This window comes from Oncorhynchus masou, chromosome 18 (assembly GCF_036934945.1).
Source record: "Oncorhynchus masou masou isolate Uvic2021 chromosome 18, UVic_Omas_1.1, whole genome shotgun sequence".
Classification (NCBI taxonomy): domain Eukaryota; kingdom Metazoa; phylum Chordata; class Actinopteri; order Salmoniformes; family Salmonidae; genus Oncorhynchus; species Oncorhynchus masou.
Genome location: NC_088229.1, coordinates 35655907 through 35678861, shown reverse-complemented (window position 1 = coordinate 35678861; position 22955 = coordinate 35655907). Strand labels below are relative to the sequence as shown.

The window sequence follows — 22955 nt, the reverse complement described above, 5'->3', positions numbered from 1 at the left end:
GGTTTGATTCAAACTTATGCCGACCTCGGTAGCCTAGGCTGTACATGTGTGCCGGGGTCCAAAGCACTAAGAATACATGAATTTCTTACATCCATTTTCATGAAGAGGAAGGCTGCATATTAAACAGTCTTGACCTCTTCCAACATAATGGAAAAGTGTAACTAATGTGTGTGATCATCAACCATGAGAAAATGGTTTACTGTAAGAAAAAGGACTCAAAAGTAGTGCATCAGACTGTGTGATGCTTTGTTTGTCTCCCTAGATGGAGACATGGAGTAGAGTTTCTATGATTTGTCTGATTAATAAATGGTTCAGTCAGAGATTGGCTTTCCAACTGTCGCTCACGTGAGGGGGAGGTATATTTCACCAACTTCAACTCAGGTCTAAATGCTTAATATAGTCACACATGTTGGACATTACTGTTATTTATCATATCTATATTTAATATATGTTTTCTTGTATGAAACAAGAAAATGCACCATTGTTAAAGGGAATGTCTATAGAATGGCTGCATAGATATCTCTAGCTCCCTGTCTGTGTCTGCCCTCTAGTGTCAAGACTATGTTGTACCATTACACAGAAACAAATGACGTTCTTTATCATGTCAAATAAAAATAATTTCAGTTTTGGCCTTTATGAAAACATTAGGAAAGGAGTCTTCGCCAAAGGTAACCTACTACTTAGCTGTCATTAATGAATAGTCTCATGGTTTTCCCCCCGTGCAGGACATTTTTGCCTATGGAATTAGAAGGGACATTGGTCAATGTCTGTCCACAATAAAATACATGATAAAGAAGTTTGGAAGTTGACATTCCCTATCCCTAGAATGACTTGACATTCCCTATCCCTAGAATGACTTGACATTCCCTATCCCTGTGATAGGCAATGGCATTGCGAGAGAGATGGGGTTGTTTGGGAGGGAGTTTAGTTCATCTGTGGTTCTTCCTACTATCCCACCTTGGTTTCTTTCTCAGCCAGTGATTGAGTTGGGGTTGCCTGAGAGGGTAAGAGATGTTGAGTAAGGAGTAGATTCAGTTGTGGAAGGAGTAGATTCAGTTGTAAGTGAACATTTAAGAAAACAACACGAATTTGTATATTGAAACAATGTTGCAAATGTCGGAGAGACAGACAGGCAAGGTTTATACAAATCTCCACTGTTGAAAACTAAATGCTAGTCTAAAAGAAATGTGAGATAATGTCTAATTGATTTTTATAGTGGAGATCAAGTGCATAAATTGCCTGGCTGGGCTGATTAGACAGTTAGATGGAACAGAGTAAATAGGCATTTCAACATCAAAGCTTTAGCCAGTGGTAACTTATGGAATAGACACCGAATGGAATGTGGTTTTAACCAATCAGCATTCAGGACTAGACCCGCCCGTTGTATAAATCAGCATAGATAACTGTATGAAGATTATATACGGGTTGGTTGTTCAGCAACAACACTGACGCGTGCGCAACTACAGTTGAACTCGGAAGTTTACATACACTTAGGTTGGAGTCATTAAAACTCGTTTTTCAACCACTCACAAATTCCTTTTCGGCGAAGGCATAGGATGCTATTATCTGATGATAGCACAACAGTAAACAAAGAGAGAAAGCATATTTCAACCTTGCAGGCGCTACACTAAACGCAGAAATATAAATCATGCCTTACCTTTGACGAGCTTCTTTTGTTGGCAATCCAATATGTCCCATAAACATCACAAATGGTCCTGTTGTTCGATTAATTCCGTCGATATATATCCAAAATGTCCATTTATTTGGCACGTTTGATCCAGAAAAACACAGCTTCCAACTTGCCCAATGTCACTACAACATATCTCAAAAGTTACCTGTAAACTTTGCCAAAACATTTCAAACTACTTTTGTAATACAACTTTAGGTATTTTTAAACATTAATAATCAATCAAATTGAATACGGGACAATCTGTGTTTAATACAGGAAGACAACAAACTCACACCACTTTTCAAGTCATGCTCCTCTGTCAAAAAGTAGACTTCAAATGACACTCATTCAAGATGGCCGTACTTCTTCATTACACAAAGGAATAACCTCAACCAATTTCTAAGGACTGGTGACATCCAGTGGAAGCGGTAGGAACTGCAAACAAGTCCCTGAGAAATCTAGTTTCCCAATGAAAAGTCATTGAATACACAATGACCTCAAAAAGAAAATTCTGAATGATTTGTCCTCGGGGTTTTGCCTGCTACATAAGTTCTGTTATACTCACAGACATGATTCAAACAGTTTTAGACACTTCAGTGTGTTTTCTATCCATATATAATAATATGCATATCTTATATTCTGGGGATGAGTAGCAGGAAGTTGAAATTGGGCACGCTATTTATCCAAAAGTGAAAATGCTACCCCCTATCCTGAAGAAGTTTTAGTCATCGAAGGAATGACCGTTACACCAAGGCCTGTACTCTGGAGCGGGATCGAGTTGGAGGTGGAGGGTCCGTCATGGTCTTGGGCGGTGTGTCACAGTATCATCGGACTGAGCTTGTTGTCATTGCAGGCAATCTCAACGCTGTGCGTTACAGGGAAGACATCCTCCTCATTCATGTGGTACCCTTCCTGCAGGCTCATACTGACACGACCCTCCAGCCTGAAAATGCCACCAGGTATACTGCTCGTTCTGTGCGTGATTTCCTGCAAGACAGGAATGTCAGTGTTCTACCATGGCCAGCGAAGAGCTCGAATCTCAATCCCATTGAGCACGTCTTGGACCAGTTGGATCAGAGGGTGAGGGCTAGGGCCTGGCAAATCTGGTGCAGTCCATGAGGAGGAGATGCACTGCAGTACTTAATGCAGCTGGTGGCCACACCAGATACTGACTGTTACTTTTGATGTTGACCCCCCCTTTGTTCAGGGACACATTATTCCATATCTGTTAGTCACATGTCTGTAGAACTTGTTCAGTTTATGTCTCAGTTGTTGAAACTTAGGTTCATACAAATACGTAGACGTTAAGTTTGCTGAAAATAAATGCAGTTTACAGTGAGAGAACGTTTCTTTTTTTGAAGAGTTTAGCAGGCAGATTATGAAGACAATTATAAGGGCACAAGACAAGACCCAGATGCAGACACAGGAGGCAGATGGTTTGAGTCTTTGATATTTATTAATCAATCCAAAAGGCGTAGGCAAGAGAATTGCCTGTCCTCGACCAAAGGTTAAAACCAGTTCATAGTCCAGGAGGTACATAGTGGCAGGCAGGCTCGAGGTCAGGTCAGGCAGAATGGTCAGGCAGGTGGGTAAGGAGTCAAAAAACAGGCAAGGGTCGAAACCGGGAGGACTAGCAAAAAAAGAATAGAAGCAGGAGTACGGGAAAACACGCTGGTTGACTTGAAAGACATACAAGACAAACTGGCACAGAGAGACAGGAAACACAGGGACAAATACACCATGGAAAATAAGCGACACCTGGAGGGTGTTGAGACAATCACAAGGACAGGTGAAACAGATCAGGGTGTGACAACAATCAAATATCTGTATCAGTACAGAAAGGACTTTTCCATGCTGTCATTGGAAAATAAGCTAGAATAATACACACGACCCACATGATGGAGACAATACTGTATGACAGAGAACTTCTTAAGGCTAGGTGTCCCGCTAGCAGGACACCTGTCGACAACATCCGGTGGAATTGGAGGGTGCGCAATTCAAATAAATAATCGTAATATTAAATATTTATGAACATACAAATCTTATATCGGTTCAAATCTTAAATTATTTTTAATCTAACCGCATTGTCCGATTTACAATAGGCTTTACAGCGAAAACATACCATGCGATTGTTTGAGGACGGCACCCCACAACATATTTTTCAACCAGCACAGGCTTCATAAAATCACAAATAGTGATTAAATTAATCACTTACTTTTGAAAATCTTCCTCTGTTTGCAATCCAAAGGGTCCCAGCTACAACATGAATGGTCGTTTGGTTATAGAAAATCCTTCTTTATAATCGCAAAAATTCTGTTTAGTTGGCACCATCGATTTCAGTAATCCACTCGTTCAACATGCAGACAACATGCAGAATCCAAAAAGCTACCACTAAACTTTGTTCAAACAAGTCAAACTACATTTCTATGCAATCCTCAGGTACCTTAAAACGTAAATAAACTAAAAAAAAAAAAAAATTAACCTTTATTTTACTAGGCAAGTCAGTTAAGAACAAATTCTTACTTTCAATGACGACCTAGGAACAGTGGGTTAACTGCCTGTTCAGGGGCAGAACAACAGATTTGTACCTTGTCAGCTCGGGGATTCGAACTTGCAACCTTTTGGTTACTAATCCAATGCTCTAACCACTAGGCTACCCTGCCTGTATGTTCAATAGAAAAATAAAATTAGCAGGCGCGCGTCCTTTTCGTTGCACGCTGACAGACTGATTTTCCACTGTGACTCTTTGTATCAAAACTCCAAATTTTTCCTCATTTTGGAAGAAACAAGCCTGTTACCTTGAACAAAGACTGTTGACATCTAGTGGAAGTCATAGGAATTGCAAAGTCAAGGCTGCTTGCCAATGAGCATATCCCCATATTCTGCATTTACTCATCATCATTAATGAAAAGGATGAAGGTCCGCCACAGAATAATTATAGTAGACGGCATGTGTCCTTTGACAGCTCTTTGGTCTTGGCCATAGTGGAGTTTGGAGTGTGACTGTTTGAGGTTGTGGACAGGTGTCTTTTATACTGATAACAAGTTCAAACAGGTGCCATTAATACAGGTAATGAGTGGAGGACAGAGGAGCCTCTTAAAGAAGTTGTTACAGGTCTGTGAGAGCCAGAAATCTTGCTTGTTTGTAGGTGACCAAATACTTATTTTCCACCATATTCATTAAAAATCCTTCGTGATTTTCTGGATTTTTTTTTCATTTTGTCTGTCATAGTTGAAGTGTACCTATGATGAAAATTACAGGCCTCTCATCTTTTTAAGTGGGAGAACTTGCACAATTGGTGGCAGACTAAATACTTTTTTGCCCCACTGTACATATTTTTCCCCACTGTTCATATTTCCTATTGTTATTTCTTGTGTTTTTTTTCTAGTAATACATTGTATTTGATTATTGTATTGTTGGGTTTTGAGTTTGCAATAAAGTAATTTCACTGTAATTGTGCATGTGACATTAAAAACTTGAAACTAAGACGGTACAGGCCAGTATGGGGTCCAAGCAAAATAAATGGTGGTGGTAAGCCGTACCGGTAAAATGTGAGCCTATCACAATTAATACAACATGCCCAAAAAAACGATAAGCTTTTACACCATTATTTAACATTACTGCATGTCAGCCGCATGACAAATTAGCTAATTGACTAGAAACCGGGTGGTTTTCGCTCCAAATTGTGATATGAGAAGAACACTTACATTTTGTCAAGACGGAGATGAGTGGCCGAGACGCTTGAGGACAAGGCAGAGATGAGTGGCCGAGACCGAGGAGCGCGTGGACAACAGTGGATGAATCAATTCAGGCTACAAGTGTAGGCCTAATGAAAATACACGTAGGTGTTTTGTAAGGGATGTTTCTCCATTCATCAAATTGCTGGTGCACAGTTTGGATGCTGAAATGATTTTGTGAATGAACAAATGTGCGAGGGTAGCTTACAGGAGCGCCTTTGTTTGACAATCAGATGAAAACATGACTGGTTGTGTTTCTGAATCATTAACCCTTGTGTAGTCTTAACATTCTGTATACTGCCCTTGTCCTAAGGTTAAAACATGACCCGCCTTCACTAAACCCCTAAAATAAAGCAGCTTAATTTAATTTTAAACCACAAATCTATTTTGCATGAAGAAACATCACAAACATTGAGAATATCTGGGTTTTCCCTCTTTATAATGCATAAAGACTGCATTTAAATCAGTGGACACCACTCGTTTTAATTACAACACACCTGTCATAATTGTTTTCTTCACTAAAGTAGAGGTTTATTATTATTATTGCTAAAGGTACTGCATAGGTGTAAACATACATTTGTTTAGCCTAAGAAAGTAGCAGAAATAGTTAGTCGTTTTGAATGCATTTTATTGAAAGGAAACAATAAGTCTTGAACTTTTTTTTGATATATTCTGATATACTGCACAATGAGGAATTCAAGGACAAAACACTAGTCTTCTCCTGTTTAAAAAAAAAAATACATTGCCCCCACCCACAAGGTGTATAAACAACAATAAATAAGAATAAAATAAGGATGGATACAAAACAAAAACTTGAAGAAAATAAACTGTTTACAATATGTGGTGATTTCTATTAGCCCTATAAATTCATATGAGGAAACCATTTGTTGACTTTAGTTCTTAAATGGAGCAGCCTGTCTGTGTTCAGGATACCACGCATTTGAATAGCAAAATGTTTGCCAGCTTTGTTCTTAATAGTTTTGAGGAGGTCTAGTACAGTTGCATTATTGGTTGTGGCTTTACCAGCACTCCTCCTGAGCACAGCCACCAGTCTTTTGTCCTTTCTTGGTGTGAGGATCTGCAGTGCCAGGAATTCCATCAACTCCCCATCACAGATAGCTTCACCTGAGTGGTTGAGCGGGTGAGAGAGAAAGGAAAGAAACCAAGACCATATTAATTGACTGCATTACAATAAATAATTCCACCTTTTGTGACACATAATTAAGGCTTTTCATTTTCAGTTCTGGTAGATAAGAAAACATAAAACAATTATCATGAATAAATGTTTTTCCCTATGCCTACAAAAGACTAAACAGAACCGACAAAATATTCTCACCTTCATGTGTTCTTGAACCATTCGTACATGCTGAGCAGTAAACATCATTCATGTGATTGCCAGGTATAGTGGTGCGACCTGGGGCACACACAGAAAACTTCTGACAGGTTTTCCTACTGGAGGACACTGCAGAGAAGAAGCCCACTGGGCAAGGTTCACACTTCACATCAGTGTGTGCGGTTCCTGGAAAATAAGTATATTGATCATACAAAGTGTATTTAATCTGTAAACAGATTGCAGTGGTTTGCAGAGCCAACTGGAAACATAGCAGTGGAAAAGGTGTATTCATTATGAAAGGTAGCCAAACATATCACTTAACCTACCATTAGAGATGACCCCTTCCCCGGGTGGACACCTTCTGTGCCTTGAACATGACCCATGTGTCATGTAGAACCCATCCTTGCACTCGCACTGTCGGTTGTGCAGTTGGGTGCACGGTACGCTTTCAATCTCACCAGCCGTGCAAAAACGATTGCAGTATTGACACCGCTCGATGTAGTTCCAGATCTCTGTGTAGTGGGACTTTGGACAAGGTCCGCAGTCGCTCTTGCGGTCCTTTGTGCAATGCTTCAGTAAGTATGTTCCAGGAGCGCATAGGTCGCACGTAAGGGAATCCCCTGTCGCGTCATCTCTCCAGATATAAGTCGGTGTGTGAGCGCCTGACACTGGCACGCTGCCACCACAGAGCGCAAATACCAGGAGAGGCAGAAAACAATTTGTCAGCTATTGGAAGAAAGAGTAATGTTATCATTTAGAATCAATCATAACTTCTGTGTGGTCTAAGTCTCTCAATATGACTGTCCAAATCCATCAAATTACTATTTAATTTGAGGCGTTCAGCTTCAAGAGTTAAATAGCCTTGCCTACACCATAGCCTAATATCCATTTATTTCCCATAGGCACTGAAGAGCTCGCTATGTTTGAGCAGAGAAATAATACTCACCGGATGCATTTTTCTCTCTAGTCAGCTAGCAACTGATGTTAACATGTTCGTCTTTTGAATTTATAGGGCCTACATCACTGATGACTAATACTCGGGGAAGCCCTTTCCAATGACAAGAGCAAAATTACCGCTTCCGCAACATCAGTTTTGTCTTTGGTGTTACATAAACTAGACGTAACATATTAAACATAAATCCGGGACACTCAAATTAATATATGTTACGTTTGGTATGGTTAAACAAGTCAGGTTACTTAAGGCAAAAACGAAAGGCGGGTATTTGGTCGGGTGTATAAAGCGAAAGTCGAGCAACACACAAATTGTGTTCGAATCTCATCAGTGACAACCGTTGCAACTATTTACTACTTTTCAACTCCATAGCATGTTAGCTAATCCTTCCCTTTACAGTTTATGCGAACCCTCCCCCCAGCTAGCTAACCTTAGTCACAATAAATTGGAAATCGGGCAATATTTTCGCGATTTCGTAACATTGTACGTTTTGCAAATTCGTAACATATCATACTTAATGGACGATGGACATCCACAAATTAATATATACCATACGAAATGCAACATATGTTCAAGACCATAGGTTGTTTGCATACCAATAATTTATCCCATCCTGAAGTGCTCACGTGAACAAGTAGTGTATACTTCAAGAGAAATTACAGTGTTATGTCTAACAGTTAATTTAACAGTTCACTACTTCTCTCTAACAGTTTCAATACTGTCATATTTCAGTTGATTATGTGTAAAGGAGTTTGACAAAGCAGCTCTTAGCACCCATCAAAGCCTTTCTGATAAGAAAACAACTGGGTGTGGTAAATAACCTAATATTTGGATCAATATCTTACATGATATAATAACAAAAGAAACAATCACATCAACATTTGTTTAATAAAAAAAGTTATAAAATATGTTGGGAAAATATTACCATAATCTGCATACATTTATTACAACACCACAAAACCCTCACTTTTTACCACAATTTCCATACAATAAAAAGCTAGCAGCATCAGAGGAGGGGGATTCTTCTTAGAGGCTGCTGAGGCTCCTTTGGCTGCTGGGAAAGAAAGATGAGATCTTCCTTTGTGCTTTCCCAGGCGTTGAAACTGAAAGAGACCCAAAAGTGCATTGAAAAATGGTTGACACTGTAAAATTCTGTTAATGTGTTCACATCTTTTATATGCTTATGTCTTTTTCAACTCTAACGTTATTAAATTACATTTAATCACATTAAAATGGTCATTGCAAACCAGCTGTTTAACACCAAAGTGTTAATTAACAACACCTGTTAAACAAAAATAATGGGTTCAATAATTACTTATATAGACTTTATGCTCACTGTAGTTACAATAGTGCTGACAATACAAGGACTTCTCCTGAATTGCTACAAGTTATTCTCTCTTGAAGGCACTTGCGAATTGTACATTCACCTTTTATTAGTTGGCCTGAAATCCCAGCGGAAGCACTTGAGCCTGTGGAGTCACCTATCAAGGCATCCAGCATCTCTTTGTACTGTTTCTTATGGTGAGGCCGAATGAACAGGGCAAATGCTAGGGACACAAAGAATGACAAAAATAATATGCATCTATGCCATAGCCTTTCATGGTTCATCGATGTTTGTTCAAATGTTACGATTTGATTTAATTGAATTTCAGATTTAAGTGAGAATGCAAAGAACTGTGCTTGCCAAGACGCTCAACTCTAATAGGCAAGAACTTACTGCTAAGGAGGTTAAAGTCTTCGTTTTTCTCAGTTAACAAACTCACTACTGTGCCCACCAGGCTATCATAGTTGTCGGTCTTCTTATAGCTCTGAATAGCTGAGAACAGTTGGTTGGACTTCTCAAGTCCAATGGATTTTTTCACATCCGCTATGAAACTGGAGTAGATTTGACTCTTCTGAGCAGACTGGACTGGTGCTTGGCCTTCGCATTTAGGATCATCAACTGGTGAGCACAGAACAAGACAAACACATCCAATCCTGTCAGGATTTGGCCAAACCAGTAAAAAAAAAGCATGTCAACTTTTATACAGTATATGCGTGAATGTGGCCTCCCAAATCTTTGTGTCATGCTCATACATAGCCATGAAGATGGTGGTATTTCATGGCGTAACTTGGTTGGCGAAAGATTGGAACAATAACACCACATCTGTCATGGCAAAAGTTTGAACAACGTTGTGGAGAGATTTGCCTGTAAGGTATCTATGCTGAAGCACATACAAATTACTCTGTAACTGCATGTTTGTAACTGAATGTAGAGGGGAGTCCTTGGTTCAAAAACAAAGATTCAATTAATGACCCCCCCCCCCCAAAAATATAATTTTCAACTAGTCCTGTTCAGGAAGGCACAACTTTATGGAACATTCAGATATAAATATATTATGTAGAACAGATGTTGTGCAGATGAAACGTAGGGAATTGTGTCAGCTTAATTTGTAACATTTCTATCTGAAACGTTATGAACATTCCATCTCACGGAATACACTCCAGATATCTAGCAGTACCTGTAAGCACTTTATTCTTTGGCAAATGCTCCTCTGTAGTCAATCCGTGGATTCCAAGGTGATGGCCACCTTTATTAAGCAGCAGACTGGCGTTGAGCTGACTGCAGGAGGAGCTTGAATCAGAAGCAACAGCAACACTCGTCAGCTTTCCCAGCTTGGCTTTAAAACAAAAGCAAATCAAGGTTACTGGGTTGTTCCGGGGGTGAAATACAAAAACACTAAGTTGCATTTTTGAAGCCTTGCTGCAAAGATGGTCATAATTGTCTGACAATTAGGCTCAGGGCCAGCTCCAGGCATATGCGACATAAGCGGTCACTTAGGGCCCCTGGGAGAGTTATTAGCATAGTAGAAAAAACAAGGTGCAATTTCTACATTTGGCTGTGAGTCTCTTGTTATGTCAGTCACTGACAGTCACTCAATTAGCTATGTCAGCTAACAATTTTTAGATTGGTAACGTCTAGCCCGATATATAAATCATAGCCGAATACCGATCGAGCATGCAGGGCATATGCCCAGGGGCCCTGACCTCCAGGGGGCCCCCATTGATTTTGTTAGTCACTCACTCACTTAGGGCTATCAGTAACATGTCATAAGTCTTGGTAAAATGTGTAGAATTACATGACTTTTTTTATATAACTGCTAAACATCTCCCCCACACCATGGCAAAATGTCTAGAATTGCAGAAGGCTTGCTTTAAAACTGGAACATTTTCTCCACTCCCATGGCAAAATGTGTAGAATTGCAGGAAATTCACGTATTTTTTTCTCTCTTGCCGTCGTGAAGAGGGGGCCACTAAAATGTTTTGTCCATGAGGTGTGGGGCCTCCCAACCAAATCTCGCTTAGGGCCCCCAAAAGGCTAGGGCTGGCCCTGATTGGGCTAGTCAGAATGTAATGATTCAGGCATCACTAACTGGTATGATTAAGCCAAGACACCGGATAGGTGTCATCTTGCTGCACAAAGGTATCCTTGCTTAAATATGAAATGACTCATGCATCACATGTACAATCACACTCTATCCAGTCTCTTGACATGTCTGGAAAATACAGTGGTACTAAATGCATCCTAGTGGTCAGTGTCAGAAACTAAGAATTGACTGCACACCCCCGTTCTGCATCAGCATTTCTTTCTCCTCCCTGGAGAGCGAGTGATCGGGTTTGTAGCCACAGCCCTGGCCAGTCAGCTCCACACACTTCTCATCAAATCTCTTCTTGTGGTGGGGTCGTATGAATTGGTAGAATCCTGAAATACAGTAAGGTTTGAGGTCAAACCCCAGTGCATATCTGTATGAACAAACCTGTGATATATGCCATCTATATCTTGAAAATTGTTACATTTCCTAAAAACAGTAATACAATACTGCAGTTTGCCATTTCATAGTTTACACAATTTCCTTGGAATCTTATATCAGAGAGAAGATCTACGCTATACTAAAGTTTGTGTGACATTTGTGTACATGTGACTTAATTCATGACTCACCACAAGAGAACTTGTGTAACTAACTTCCTTTTTCCTGCATAACTTACATTATACCATCAACTGCATTAGTCATCTGCTGGCTATGACTGTCCATGACCACTTAACATCCAGCTTCTAATGGATTCTCTGGTGACAATGATTTCAAAGTCCTGTTACAGTCAAAATGTTGATTAATGTAATTCTCTTGAAGTTATTTGAAAACTGACAGTAATGACCAAAAACAGTAGACATTACAGAACCAGGAAAATCTTTTGACTGTCACACAGGAGTGGCTCATGTTTGGACTTCAGTTCTCATTCTCAGCCCGAACCCGATGGTCTTATACCAGGTCGACCTCAAATTCCAAGAATTGATTCAGGTCAGGCGGGTTGCGGCCTTGCCACGCTGTGTTTGAGAAGAAGAAAAAGTATACGTGTCTTAGCAGCTTTTACTACTGCGGTGTCTCAGCAGCCACATTATTCCAATGGCAACTGTTAACGCGACACATTCAAACAAAATATCTTAAACTATCTAAAGTAGACCCATAATTTATCAAAATGTTTTCCTAATCAGGCATAGGCTTAATGCAGTTATTTCGGAATAAACTATGCATTCAAAACAGGGATTTTGAGTGATTATTCAAATGGATGTATGGCAGAAAATATTTAAAGGCTCTTAAGAATTTGAATAAGAATTTTTTTTTTTAAATAAAATGCTTGTTGTATTTAAAGATTAAATACACAGTAGGGGCAAACAGCGTCAGGGTCGTAATATTTGTTTTGTTGTTGTTGACAGGGTGGAAGTGAAATTGCAGTACATATTGGGCTCCCGAGTGGCACTGCGGTCTAAGGCACTGCATCTCAGTGCAAGAGGCATCACTACAGTCCCTGGTTCGAATCCAGGCTGTATCACATCAGGCCGTTTTCCCCATAGGGCGGCGCACAATTGGCCCAGTGTCGTCCAGGTTTTGCCGGAGTAGGCCGTCATTGTAAATAAGAATTTGTTCTTAACGGACTTACCTAGTTAAATAAAACGTTTAATTGAAATAGATTTTTTATATTCCAAATTGCGAGTGCAATGATGTCCAAGGGAAAGAGACGGTGTCTGTCATTTGCAGTAACTTCTATGTTGTTATAATATTGCAAACGGACATGGCAGTTTCACCATTAAGAATTTCAGCTTTAAAAGGCATAAATTACTTGTATGCTGTGTTATGAAATGAATTAATGTTTGATTGAGATACTGTATATTTAAGTAGGCTAAATTACTTAAGACAGAAAACAGGACGCACTAACAGCTCGATAGATTATATAAGGCTACTATAGCCTATATGCGAGTCAAGAGAGGAATAACACACTTCAATTGCATTTGCTGACTTTATCCAATATTTGCCATACAGTTTATCATAACAAAAAGGTGAGTTTTCAGCTCTTCTCTTTTCTAAGACAAGGGCTGTTTCCTCATCTCCTCACTCCACTCCCTCCCAACTCCGCCGCTTTGTTCTTAACACCAGTTTAAATCAATGTACTGTTTTCTAGAAAAGTTTTTTGGGGGGGGGGGGTGATGTCGGACCTTCAGCTCACCGGGCTTGGTTAAGACCAGCCTCATTTTCAAGCCAGATGAGAACTCTAGGTTGGACAAGCCTAAATGACAGCCATCGTTGTCATCCGGGGTCAATGCATGCAAGAGGGGTGCGACTTCAAGCGATGCGACTTTTGATTGCTAGTTATTTTTTCAACCCTGCCCGCCCCCACTTCTGGACAGGCTGTGCACACACACACACACACACACACGCAGCAAATGTTTTCCTTTAACATTAGAATGTACCATTGAGTAGGATCCATTTTCTCTAGCTGAGTCAGAGTGACCTGATGACACCGATGAGCCCAGCAGTGAACACACAAGGCCGAGATCCATTCCTATACAAGCTGAACCCACAAGCACACACACCTCGGAGCAGGTTGTAGGTGTTGGTGTCCCCGGTGAAGAGGTCGGCTGCCTCGGCCAGCAGTTCGTCAAGGTCATCCATCTGTTTGTACGTCTGCAGGGCCGCCATGATTCGCTGGAAATTCACCTGACTCAGCGACCTTTTCATTTCCGCCAGGAACGACTTGGCTTTCCCCGCTTTGCCCTCCTCTGACACATTAGGAGACAGAGTGATTTTCTATGGGAGGTGGGAGAGTTATGGTTTGTTAGTGTGTCATACATCTTAGTGTGTCTAGCCATGACAGATGCAAGGGTATTTCATTGTGTTCATTTGGTTGACGAATGGAATGATACGTATTATTCTAAGTTATTTGAACAACGCTATGGGGAGATGTGCCTGTAAGGCATTTATGCTGAAGCACATATAAAACTGTCATAAGAAATTATGAGTTAGCGTGTGATAACTGTATGCCCCCCAAAACTATAGAATCCCTATACAGTACCTTCGGAAAGTTCAGACCCCTTGACTTTTCCACTTTTACATTACTGCCTTATTCTAAAAATATTTAAAAAGTTGACACAAAATACACCATAATGACAAGGCGAAAACAGTTTTTTGGGGGGAAAAGTTTACAAATGTATTAAAAATAAAACAAATGCCTTATTTACATAAGTATTCAGACCTTTTGCTATGAGACTCCAAATTGAGCTCAGATGCATCCTGTTTCCATTGATCATACTTGAGAAGTTTCTACAACTTGATTGGACATGATTTGGAAAGGCACACCTGCCTATATAAAGGTTGACAGTGCATTGTAAAGTGGCTGTTCCACTGGATGTCATAAGGTGAATTCACCAATTTGTAAGTCGCTCTGGATAAGAGCGTCTGCCAAATGACTTAAATGTAAAATGTCAGAGTAAAAACCAAGGCATGAGGTCAAAGGAATTGTCCGTAGAGCTCCGAGACAGGATTGTGCCGAGGCACAGATCTGGGGAAGGGTACCAAAGTATTAATGCAGCATTGAAGGTCCCCAAGAATGTAGTGGCCTCCATCATTCTTAAATGGAAAAGGTTTAGAACCACCAAGACTCTTCCTAGAGCGGGCCGCCCGGCCAAACTGAGCAATTGAGGGAGAAGGGACATTGATCATCGGGTTCTTGGTCACCTCCCTGACCACAGAGTCCCAGAGTTAATCTGTGGAGATGGGAGAACATTCCAGAAGGACGACCATGTCTCCAGCACTCAACCAATAAGGCCTTTATGGTATAGTGGCCAGACGGAAGCCACTCCTCAGTAAAAAAGGCACGACAGCCCACTTGGAGTTTTCCAAGGCACTGAAAGACTCTCAGACCATGAGAAACAAGATTCTCTGGCTGATGAAACCAAGATTGAACTCTTTGGCCTGAATGCCAAGCGTCACATCTTAAGGAAACCTGGCACCATCCCTACAGTGAACGATGGTGGTGGCAGCATCATGCTGTGGGGATGTTCTTCAAAGGCAGGGACTGGGAGACTAGGCAGGATAGAGCGAAAGATGAACAGAGCAAAGTACAGAGAGAGCCTTGATGAAAACCTGCTCCAGAGCGCTCAGGACCTCACACTGGGGCAAAGGTCCACCTTCCAATAGGACAGGGAACCTAAGCACACAGCCAAGACGGTGCAGGAGTGGCTTCGGGACAAGTCTCTGAATTGAATATCTCTGGAGAGACCTGAAAATAATTGTGCAGCAACAATCCCCATCCAACCTGACAGAGCTTGAGAGGATCTGCAGAGAAGAATGGGAGAAACTCCCCAAATACAGATGTTCCAAGCTTGTAGTGTCATGCCCAATGAGACTCGAGGCTGTAATTGCTGCTTCAACAAAGTACTGAGTAAAGGGTCTGAATACTTATGTAAATGTGATAGTTTTTTTTTGTATTAATTAGCAGAAATGTCAACCTGTTTCTGCATTATGGGGCATTGCGTGTAGATTTTTTTATTACTAGAATAAATAAAAAATGTTTTAGAATAATCCTGTAACCTAACAAAATGTGGAAAAATTCAAGGGGTCTGAATACTTTCTGAAGGCACTGTACCTCTGTCTCTCCCTCCACTCATACAGTTCCACTCCATAACATATACATGACATTTGAGTGCGAGCAGTTTGAGGGGGCCTAAACGAGGTGGAAGAAAGATTGCTTGGAATTGTACGAGGTCATCACCATGGAGTGTACTGTGGAAAACATTCAAAACAAGGGGACAAAAGAGAGAGAAAAATCTACTTCATACTTGGCAGTCCCTCCAGGATTTAGAAATTCTGAGGTGTCACACAATTTTAACCAATCACCTTAAGTTTTCTTATGCAGTAAAAGTAACAAAAATAACATGCCACAATTTCAAAGATTTGACTGAGTTACAGATCATAAGGAAATCCACCCATCTATGGATTTCACATGACTGGGAATACAAATATGCATCTGTTTGTCACTGACACCTTTAAAAAAACAAAAGTATGGGCGTGTTTCAGAAAACCAGTCAGTATCTGGTGTGACCACCACATGCCTCATTCAGCGTGACTCATCTCCTTGGCATAGAGTTGATCAGGCTGTTGATTGTTGATTGTGGCCTGTGGAATGTTGTCCCACTCCTCTTCAACGGCTGTGCGAATTTCGTACACGTCGGTCCAGAGCATTGCAACCATGTGCAATGGGTGACATGTCTGGTGAGTATGCAGGCCATGGAAGAACTGGCAGCTTCCAGGAATAGTGTACAGATCCTTGCGGCATGGGGCTGTGCATTATGCTGAAACATGATGTGATGGCAGCGGATGAATGGCACCACAATGGGCCTCAGGATCTCGTTACGGTATCTCTGTGCATTCAAATAGCGATCAACAAAATACGATTGTGTTTGTTGTCCGTAGCTTATGCCTGCCCATACCATAACCCCACCTCCACCGTGGGGCACTCTGTTCACGTTGACATCAGCAAACCGCTCGGCCACACAAAGCCATACACGTGGTCTGCGGTTTTAAGGCTGTTTGGACTTACGGTCAAATTCTCTAAAACGATGTTGCAGGCGTTTTATGGTAGAGAATTTAACATAAAAAAATTATCTGGCAACAGCTCTGGTGAACATTCCTGCATTCAGCATGCCAATTGCATGCTCCCTCAGACATCTGTAGCATTGTTTTATGTGACAAAACTGCACATTTTAGAGTGGCCTTTTATTGTCCCCAGCACAAGGTGCACATGTGTAATGATCATGCTGTTTAATCAGGTTCTTGATATGCCACACCTGTCAGGTGGATGGATTATCTTGTCAAAGTAGCGCACAAAAACAGGGATCTTATATTTCAGGTCATGAATCATGGGATCAACACTTTACATGTTGCGTTTATATTTTTTTCAGTGTAGTTCAATCAAGCCTGTGTTGACAAACTTTTCCCTCCCGTCAGCGCATTTGTGACAAAATGTTTGTCAATAGTTGTGTCATTGGTGTTAAATAATGAATTACTAAGATATACAAGGACCTTGAGCATTCCCTCCAATAGCAAACTATTACTGTGGGAGGGGTCTATATTAAAGAATTTACCTTTTAGTGTGTAAAATATGAGGATTCCATTGCTCATGTAGTGTGTCTAAATACAAAGTGTCATTGGTGTTACTCAATTTAAATGAAGGCTAATTACATTGTGAACAAAAATATTAATCATATCACTTTAGTAAATGTTCTTTTAAACAGGTTAATAATCGTTCATTTTATGCATCTGTGGCCTCCATTTAAGAAAATCCTCAATGACCTAAAATGTGTCAGTGGTGTTACTACTCCTAGTGGTGTCACAATGTTATCACAATGGTACAAGTTATTTAAAATATTTAGATGATTTAGAATAGTAAGATCGAAACAAATTAAATTTAAAAATCCCCCCAAAATTAAGTAAATGATTTCCTAAATGCTTTGCTCAAATCAATGCCACCGCAATTCAAAGAACCACCATACCACAGGATTGATTCACCATAGTGTGAAATAAACCTACAACTTACCGTAAAACTTTTAAATTAAACATTAGACTTTTAATAGTTGGGCATTGGCACACATTTCAGCAAATAAATGTATGTTTCAAATAACTGTTGGGTCTAAATTAATTGTTTACAAGGTTACAATGGACACCGCTCTGGTCATGAACACAAAGGAGATCTACGAGACTGAGTGACAGTGGGGCCTCTGATTTCACTGCTAGTGCAGGCTGGCTTGACAAAATCCTTAAGAGTTCTCAGTCAGAGACGCCTGGCTCATATAGAAGCCTGGCTCATATAGAAGCGGCGATTGTGTTCAGTGACTGAAGCAAATAAATGCCCAGGCTATTAATTTAAGTTTTACGGTAGTATATTTGACAAAACTATCTGAACAAAATGAAACTACACATTTTTCATAGTCCATTCTGTGACCTGTAATTCTCTTGAAAACCTACTATTTAGCCAATTTTATCAATTTGAATGTGTCTCAATGAGCTTTCTTCACAGATTCAAAACTTATATTGCGTCACAAGTTAATTTCCACAACATGACAGTGCCATTTCATTGTACCTAGGTAATATTAATACAAACCATGAGGATGTTCACAGTTGGCCAAACAGACAAGACTCAACAATAGGTATGCACAGCACGATTTTCCGTGAGTCAGTATCACACACAGGAACCTCCGTGCCAGAGTAAATAATGGAACTCCCGTTCAGTGTATTTTGTTCCACAAACCCCAGCCAACGCATCCTTGTGCCAATGATGATAGGGATCAACAACACGGGTGACACATAAACAATGGAGTGAGAGGCTCTTGTGACTGTGGTATGAAGACAGTGTGTTGGAACTGGGGGCTAGTCTTAGCGTTAGCCTTATAGGGTATTTCTGAAATAATTGTTAGTGCCATCATTCCTCTGTGACCAAGCCGCTATGAGTTGGGGGAAGCGTGAGGATGAGTTACACACAGGCCTCAAACTTAGTGCGCTATAGAGCTTTTAACAGCAGTTGTGTTTAGACATGCACTATTTCACATACCCGTTCTTGGACCACTTTGATTTTTCGTTTTCCACCACGCAATTCGTCATCCACGCGCTTGTCGTACTGAAGAGACAGCGTGGATATGCGATTAGCCTAAACAGAATGGAACCGTTAGCATCATCAGCAGTTTTATTCAGTACTACATTTATACTAAAACATACACTTTTGCTATGATCACCTACTGTACGGTCCTCCTAAATCTGCTGTAAACAGCCGTTACCTTACACTACCTCAGCTCATAGCGTCCCTGGATAATAAAAACAGAACCTTACATGACCTTATTATATTATTTTCTCATCATGGTCTATTGATTGATCCATCGTGACCAAGGAAAAATTATTTTAAAATAAATAAAATACTTTAGGACATTGATATTTCAGGAAACTATTGAGTGAAAGAAAAGACGAGATATGTTTTCCCCCCCTCAACTCAAAGATATTATATGGTGACGTTACAATCTCCATACTACACCACTTTGAATACATGCCCAATACTTTGGCTCATTTTAAGTCGCATGCTAAGATATTTGAAGGAACAAAGTCTATAGTGCATGACTGACTAACTTCAAAAGTAGTGTTACCACATCCAATAACTAGCCTAAGCTTGCAGGTATCTATTATTTATTTCCTAACTTACTGAACATGTGTATTGAGACATCGACCGCCGCCACATGGCTTTTGGAAACTGGAACCGGAGAGCGTTTTGTTCGAACCATAAACACACATCCTTTGTTCGTTCGCTCAGAGTTAAGGGGAAATGGCATTTAGAAAGAAAAGAGTAAAACAACTGGTCATTATAAAAAGCTGCTCAACCACTGTGAATCTGTAATTAAATGTGACCTTTTAATTGTGCTGATGGCTGTATGGCTTTACAAAATCTTAGTGAACGGATTACTGGAAACTGTATGTAGTGCTTAGCAAGCACCACATACTTGCTAGCGATAAGGGAAACAATAGCATTATGTTTCATTTTCATTGATTACAAGTATGAAATTATATTTGATTTAATCCGTTTGATTTAATAATGTTAAATTGAAATATTCAAATCAAAGAAAAACAGTTTAAGTATTTTGTAGACAATTAGATGAGGAGAGTAACAGAAATAGATTGAGCTTATATTACCATTGAAATATTATCTAATAAGGTATTCACAATTCCTGACATTTAATCCTAGTAAAAGTTACCCGTCTTAGGTCAGTTAGGATCACCACTTAAATTTTAAGAATGTGAAATGTCAGAATGATAGCAGAGAGAATTAATTCTTTCATCACGTTCCCAGGAGGTCAGAAGTTTACATACACACAATTAGTATTTGGTAGCATTGCCTTTTAAATAGTTTAACTTGTGTCAAACATTTTGGGTAGCCTTCCACCACCTTCCCACAATAAATTGGGTGAATTTTGGCCCATTCCTCCTGACAGAGCTGGTGTAACTGAGTCAGGTTTGTAGGCCTCCTTGTTCGCACACGCTTTTTCAGTTCTGCCAACAAATGTTCTATAGGATTGAGGTCAGGGCTTTGTGATGGCCACTCCAATACCTTGACTTTGTTGCCCTTAAGCCATTTTGCCACAACTGTGGAAGTATGCTTGGGGTCATTGTCCATTTGGAAGATCCATTTGCGACCAATCTTTATCTTCCTGACTGATGTCTTGAGATGTTGCTTCAATATATCCACATAGATAATTTCCCTTCCTCTTGATGCTTTTTTTTGAAGTGCACCAGTCCCTCCTGCAGCAAAGCACCCCCACAACATGATGCTGCCACCCCCATGCTTCACGGTCGGGATGCTGTTCTTCGGCTTGTAAGCCTCCCCCTTTTTCCTCCAAACATAACGATGGTCATTATGGCCAAACAGTTCTATATTTTTGTTTCATCAGACCAGAGGATATTTCTCCAAAAAGTATGATCTTTGTCCCCATGTGCAGTTGCACAAAGTAGTCTGGCTTTTTTGGAGCAGTGGCTTCTTCCTCGCTGAGCGGCCTTTCAGGTTATGTCGATATAAGACTCATTTTACTGTGGATATAGATACTTTTGTAACCATTTCCTCCAGCATCTTCACAAGGTCCTTTGCTGTAGATCTGGGATTGATTTGCACTTTTCGCACCAGAGAACATTCATCTCTAGGAGACAGAATGTGTCTCCTTCCTGTGCTGTATGACGGCTTCGTGGTCCCATGGTGTTTAAACTTGCCTACTATTGTTTGTACAGATGAACGTGGTACCTTCAGGTGTTTGGAAATTGCTCCCAAGGATGAACCAGACTTGGAGGTCTTTTTTTCTGAGGTCTTGGCTAATTTCTTTTGATGTCAAGCAAAGAGGCACTGAGTTTGAAGGTAGGCCTTGAAATACATCCACAGGTACACCTCCAATTGACTCAAATGATTAGCCTATCAGAAGCTTCTAAATTGAATTTTCCAAGCTGTTTAAAAGGCAGTCAACTTAGTGTATAAACACTTCTGACCCACTGGAATTGTGATACAGTGAATTAAGTGAAATAATCTGTCTAAACATTTGTTCAAAAAAATTACTTGTGTCATGCACAAAGTAGAGGTCCTAACTGACTTGCCAAGACTAGTTTGTTAACAAAAGAATTGTGGAGTGGTTGAAAAACAGGTTTTAATGACTCCAACCTAAATGTATGTAAACTTCTGACTTCAACTGTATGCTAGCTCATATTTAGTAAAATAAACACGTTTTTTGCTCAATGCTGTGGGTTCCTAGCGTTTACCAATCAGTTTCCTTATTTCATCACTTAAGGACGATTTCCCTAAGTGAGTCAAGGACTCAGCTTGATCTGGTAAAACGATATTGGCAGTTGCATCAAAGCAGTGCAACATGCATTTCTCCTTCTGCATCCGTTTAACCAGACATGTTCAGTAAAACATTCCTTGATATTATTTCGAAGGACCACCATCCTCCAACTCATCTGTTCAGACAGAGGTTTCTGTAGTAAAGCCAAGTGTACCCTCTCCTCGCCCCCTAGGGCCTCGTCTTCATCTCCATAGCGGCTGTCGCTGTGCTCCAGGGCGTCTAGCAGGCCGGCCGGCCTCCTCCGGCTCGCCTCCATCTCCGTTTCGTACTCGATGCACAGCCTAGCCATGCCGTTCCCCTCACTGCCGCCATGCTCATCTGAGAACAGAAACAGGAGACAGGTCATGAGACAAGTGATAAGACGAGTCACTTCCAGACCCACAAACATAACCAGATCTGTGGCAAATGGTCCAGGTCTCTCCTGAAAAAGAGATTTTGTATCATCAACAAGACTAACATGGTTAAGTAAAGACTTTCATATATTACAGATGCGCTTGATTTAGTTTGCCCACCCAGTACAATGGAACACATGGTTAGCAGATGTTAATGCGATTGTAGCGAAATGCTTGTGCTTCTAGTTCCGACCATGCAGAAAATATCTAACAACTTCACAACTACCTTATACACACAAGTGTAAAGGAATGAATAAGAATATGTACATAAAAATATATATGGATGAGCGATGGCCAAACGGCATAGCCAAGATGCAGTAGATGGTACAGAGTACAGTATAAACATATGAGATGAGTAGTGTAGGGTATGTAAACATTATATAAAGTGGCATAGTTTAAAGTGACTAGTGATACATTTATTACATCAAATTTTCAATTATTAAAGTGGCTAGAGATTAAGTCAGTATGTTGGCAGCAGCCACTCAATGTTAGTGATGGCTGCTTAACAGTCTGATGGCCTTGAGATAGGAGCTGTTTTTCCGTCTCTCGGTCCCAGCTGCAGTAATAACCAACAAGTAATCTAACTAACAATTCCAAAACTAATTTCTTATACACAGTGTAAGGGGATAAAGAATATGTACATAAAGATATGAATGAGTGATGGTGCAGAGCAGCATAGGCAAGATACAGTAGATGGTTTCGAGTACAGTATATACATATGAGATGAGTATGTAAACAAAGTGGCATAGTTAAAGTGGCTAGTGATACATGTATTACATAATGATGCAGTAGATGATAGAGTACAGTATATACGTATACATATGAGATGAATAATGTAGGGTATGTAAACATTATAGTAGGTAGCATTGTTTAAGGTGGCTAGTGATATATTTTACATCCTTCCCATCAATTCCCATTATTAAAGTGGCTGGAGTTGAGTCAGTGTGTTGGCAGCAGCCACTCAATGTTAGTGGTTGCTGTTTAACAGTCTGATGGCCTTGAGATAGGAGCTGTTTTTCCGTCTCTCGGTCCCAGCTTTGATGCACCTGTACTGGAGATGTTTCCTACCCTCACCACCTGGGGGCAGCCCCGTCAGGAAGTCCAGGACCCAGTTGCACAGGGCGGGGTCGAGACCCAGGG

The 22955-nt window shown here is 40.4% G+C and overlaps 2 protein-coding genes across 5 annotated transcripts in view; both read right to left on the bottom strand.

The window, feature by feature from the left end:
• Positions 1–6017: 6017 nt before the first annotated feature.
• Positions 6018–7738, bottom strand: LOC135503682 (tumor necrosis factor receptor superfamily member 6B-like). Its single transcript, XM_064921831.1, has 4 exons — positions 7686–7738; positions 7066–7465; positions 6743–6925; positions 6018–6531 (listed from the first exon to the last, which is right to left on the bottom strand). Exons 1-4 carry the CDS (start codon positions 7692–7694, stop codon positions 6266–6268), a joined length of 858 nt encoding a protein of 285 aa, XP_064777903.1. The 5' UTR covers positions 7695–7738; the 3' UTR covers positions 6018–6265.
• An 822-nt stretch (positions 7739–8560) lies between these two features.
• rtel1 (regulator of telomere elongation helicase 1) overlaps positions 8561–22955 on the bottom strand; it is a 56430-nt gene continuing 42035 nt past the window's right edge. The window contains exons 26-33 of one of the 4 annotated variants that reach the window (XM_064923132.1): positions 21578–21741; positions 18612–18707; positions 13600–13813; positions 11296–11433; positions 10193–10351; positions 9409–9633; positions 9119–9238; positions 8561–8794 (exon numbers count right to left, since the gene is read on the bottom strand). In XM_064923132.1, the coding sequence (XP_064779204.1) occupies positions 8718–8794; positions 9119–9238; positions 9409–9633; positions 10193–10351; positions 11296–11433; positions 13600–13813; positions 18612–18707; positions 21578–21741 (1193 nt within the window). In that variant the 3' untranslated portion in view covers positions 8561–8717. Of the gene's footprint in view, positions 8795–9118; positions 9239–9408; positions 9634–10192; positions 10352–11295; positions 11434–11717; positions 12055–13599; positions 13814–18611; positions 18708–21577; positions 21742–22955 lie in introns of those variants that run through there. The other 3 variants (XR_010450134.1, XR_010450135.1, XR_010450133.1) reach the window with 3 other exon arrangements.

What these genes read in the sequence shown, in the direction of transcription:
- LOC135503682 (XM_064921831.1), bottom strand. An exon ending in GGAAGGGGTCATCTCTAATG is followed by an intron (nt 6,926 to 7,065) that starts GTAGGTTAAGTG and finishes CTTATTTTCCAG; the next exon opens with GAACCGCACACACTGATGTG. An exon ending in TGGTTCAAGAACACATGAAG is followed by an intron (nt 6,532 to 6,742) that starts GTGAGAATATTT and finishes TCAACCACTCAG; the next exon opens with GTGAAGCTATCTGTGATGGG.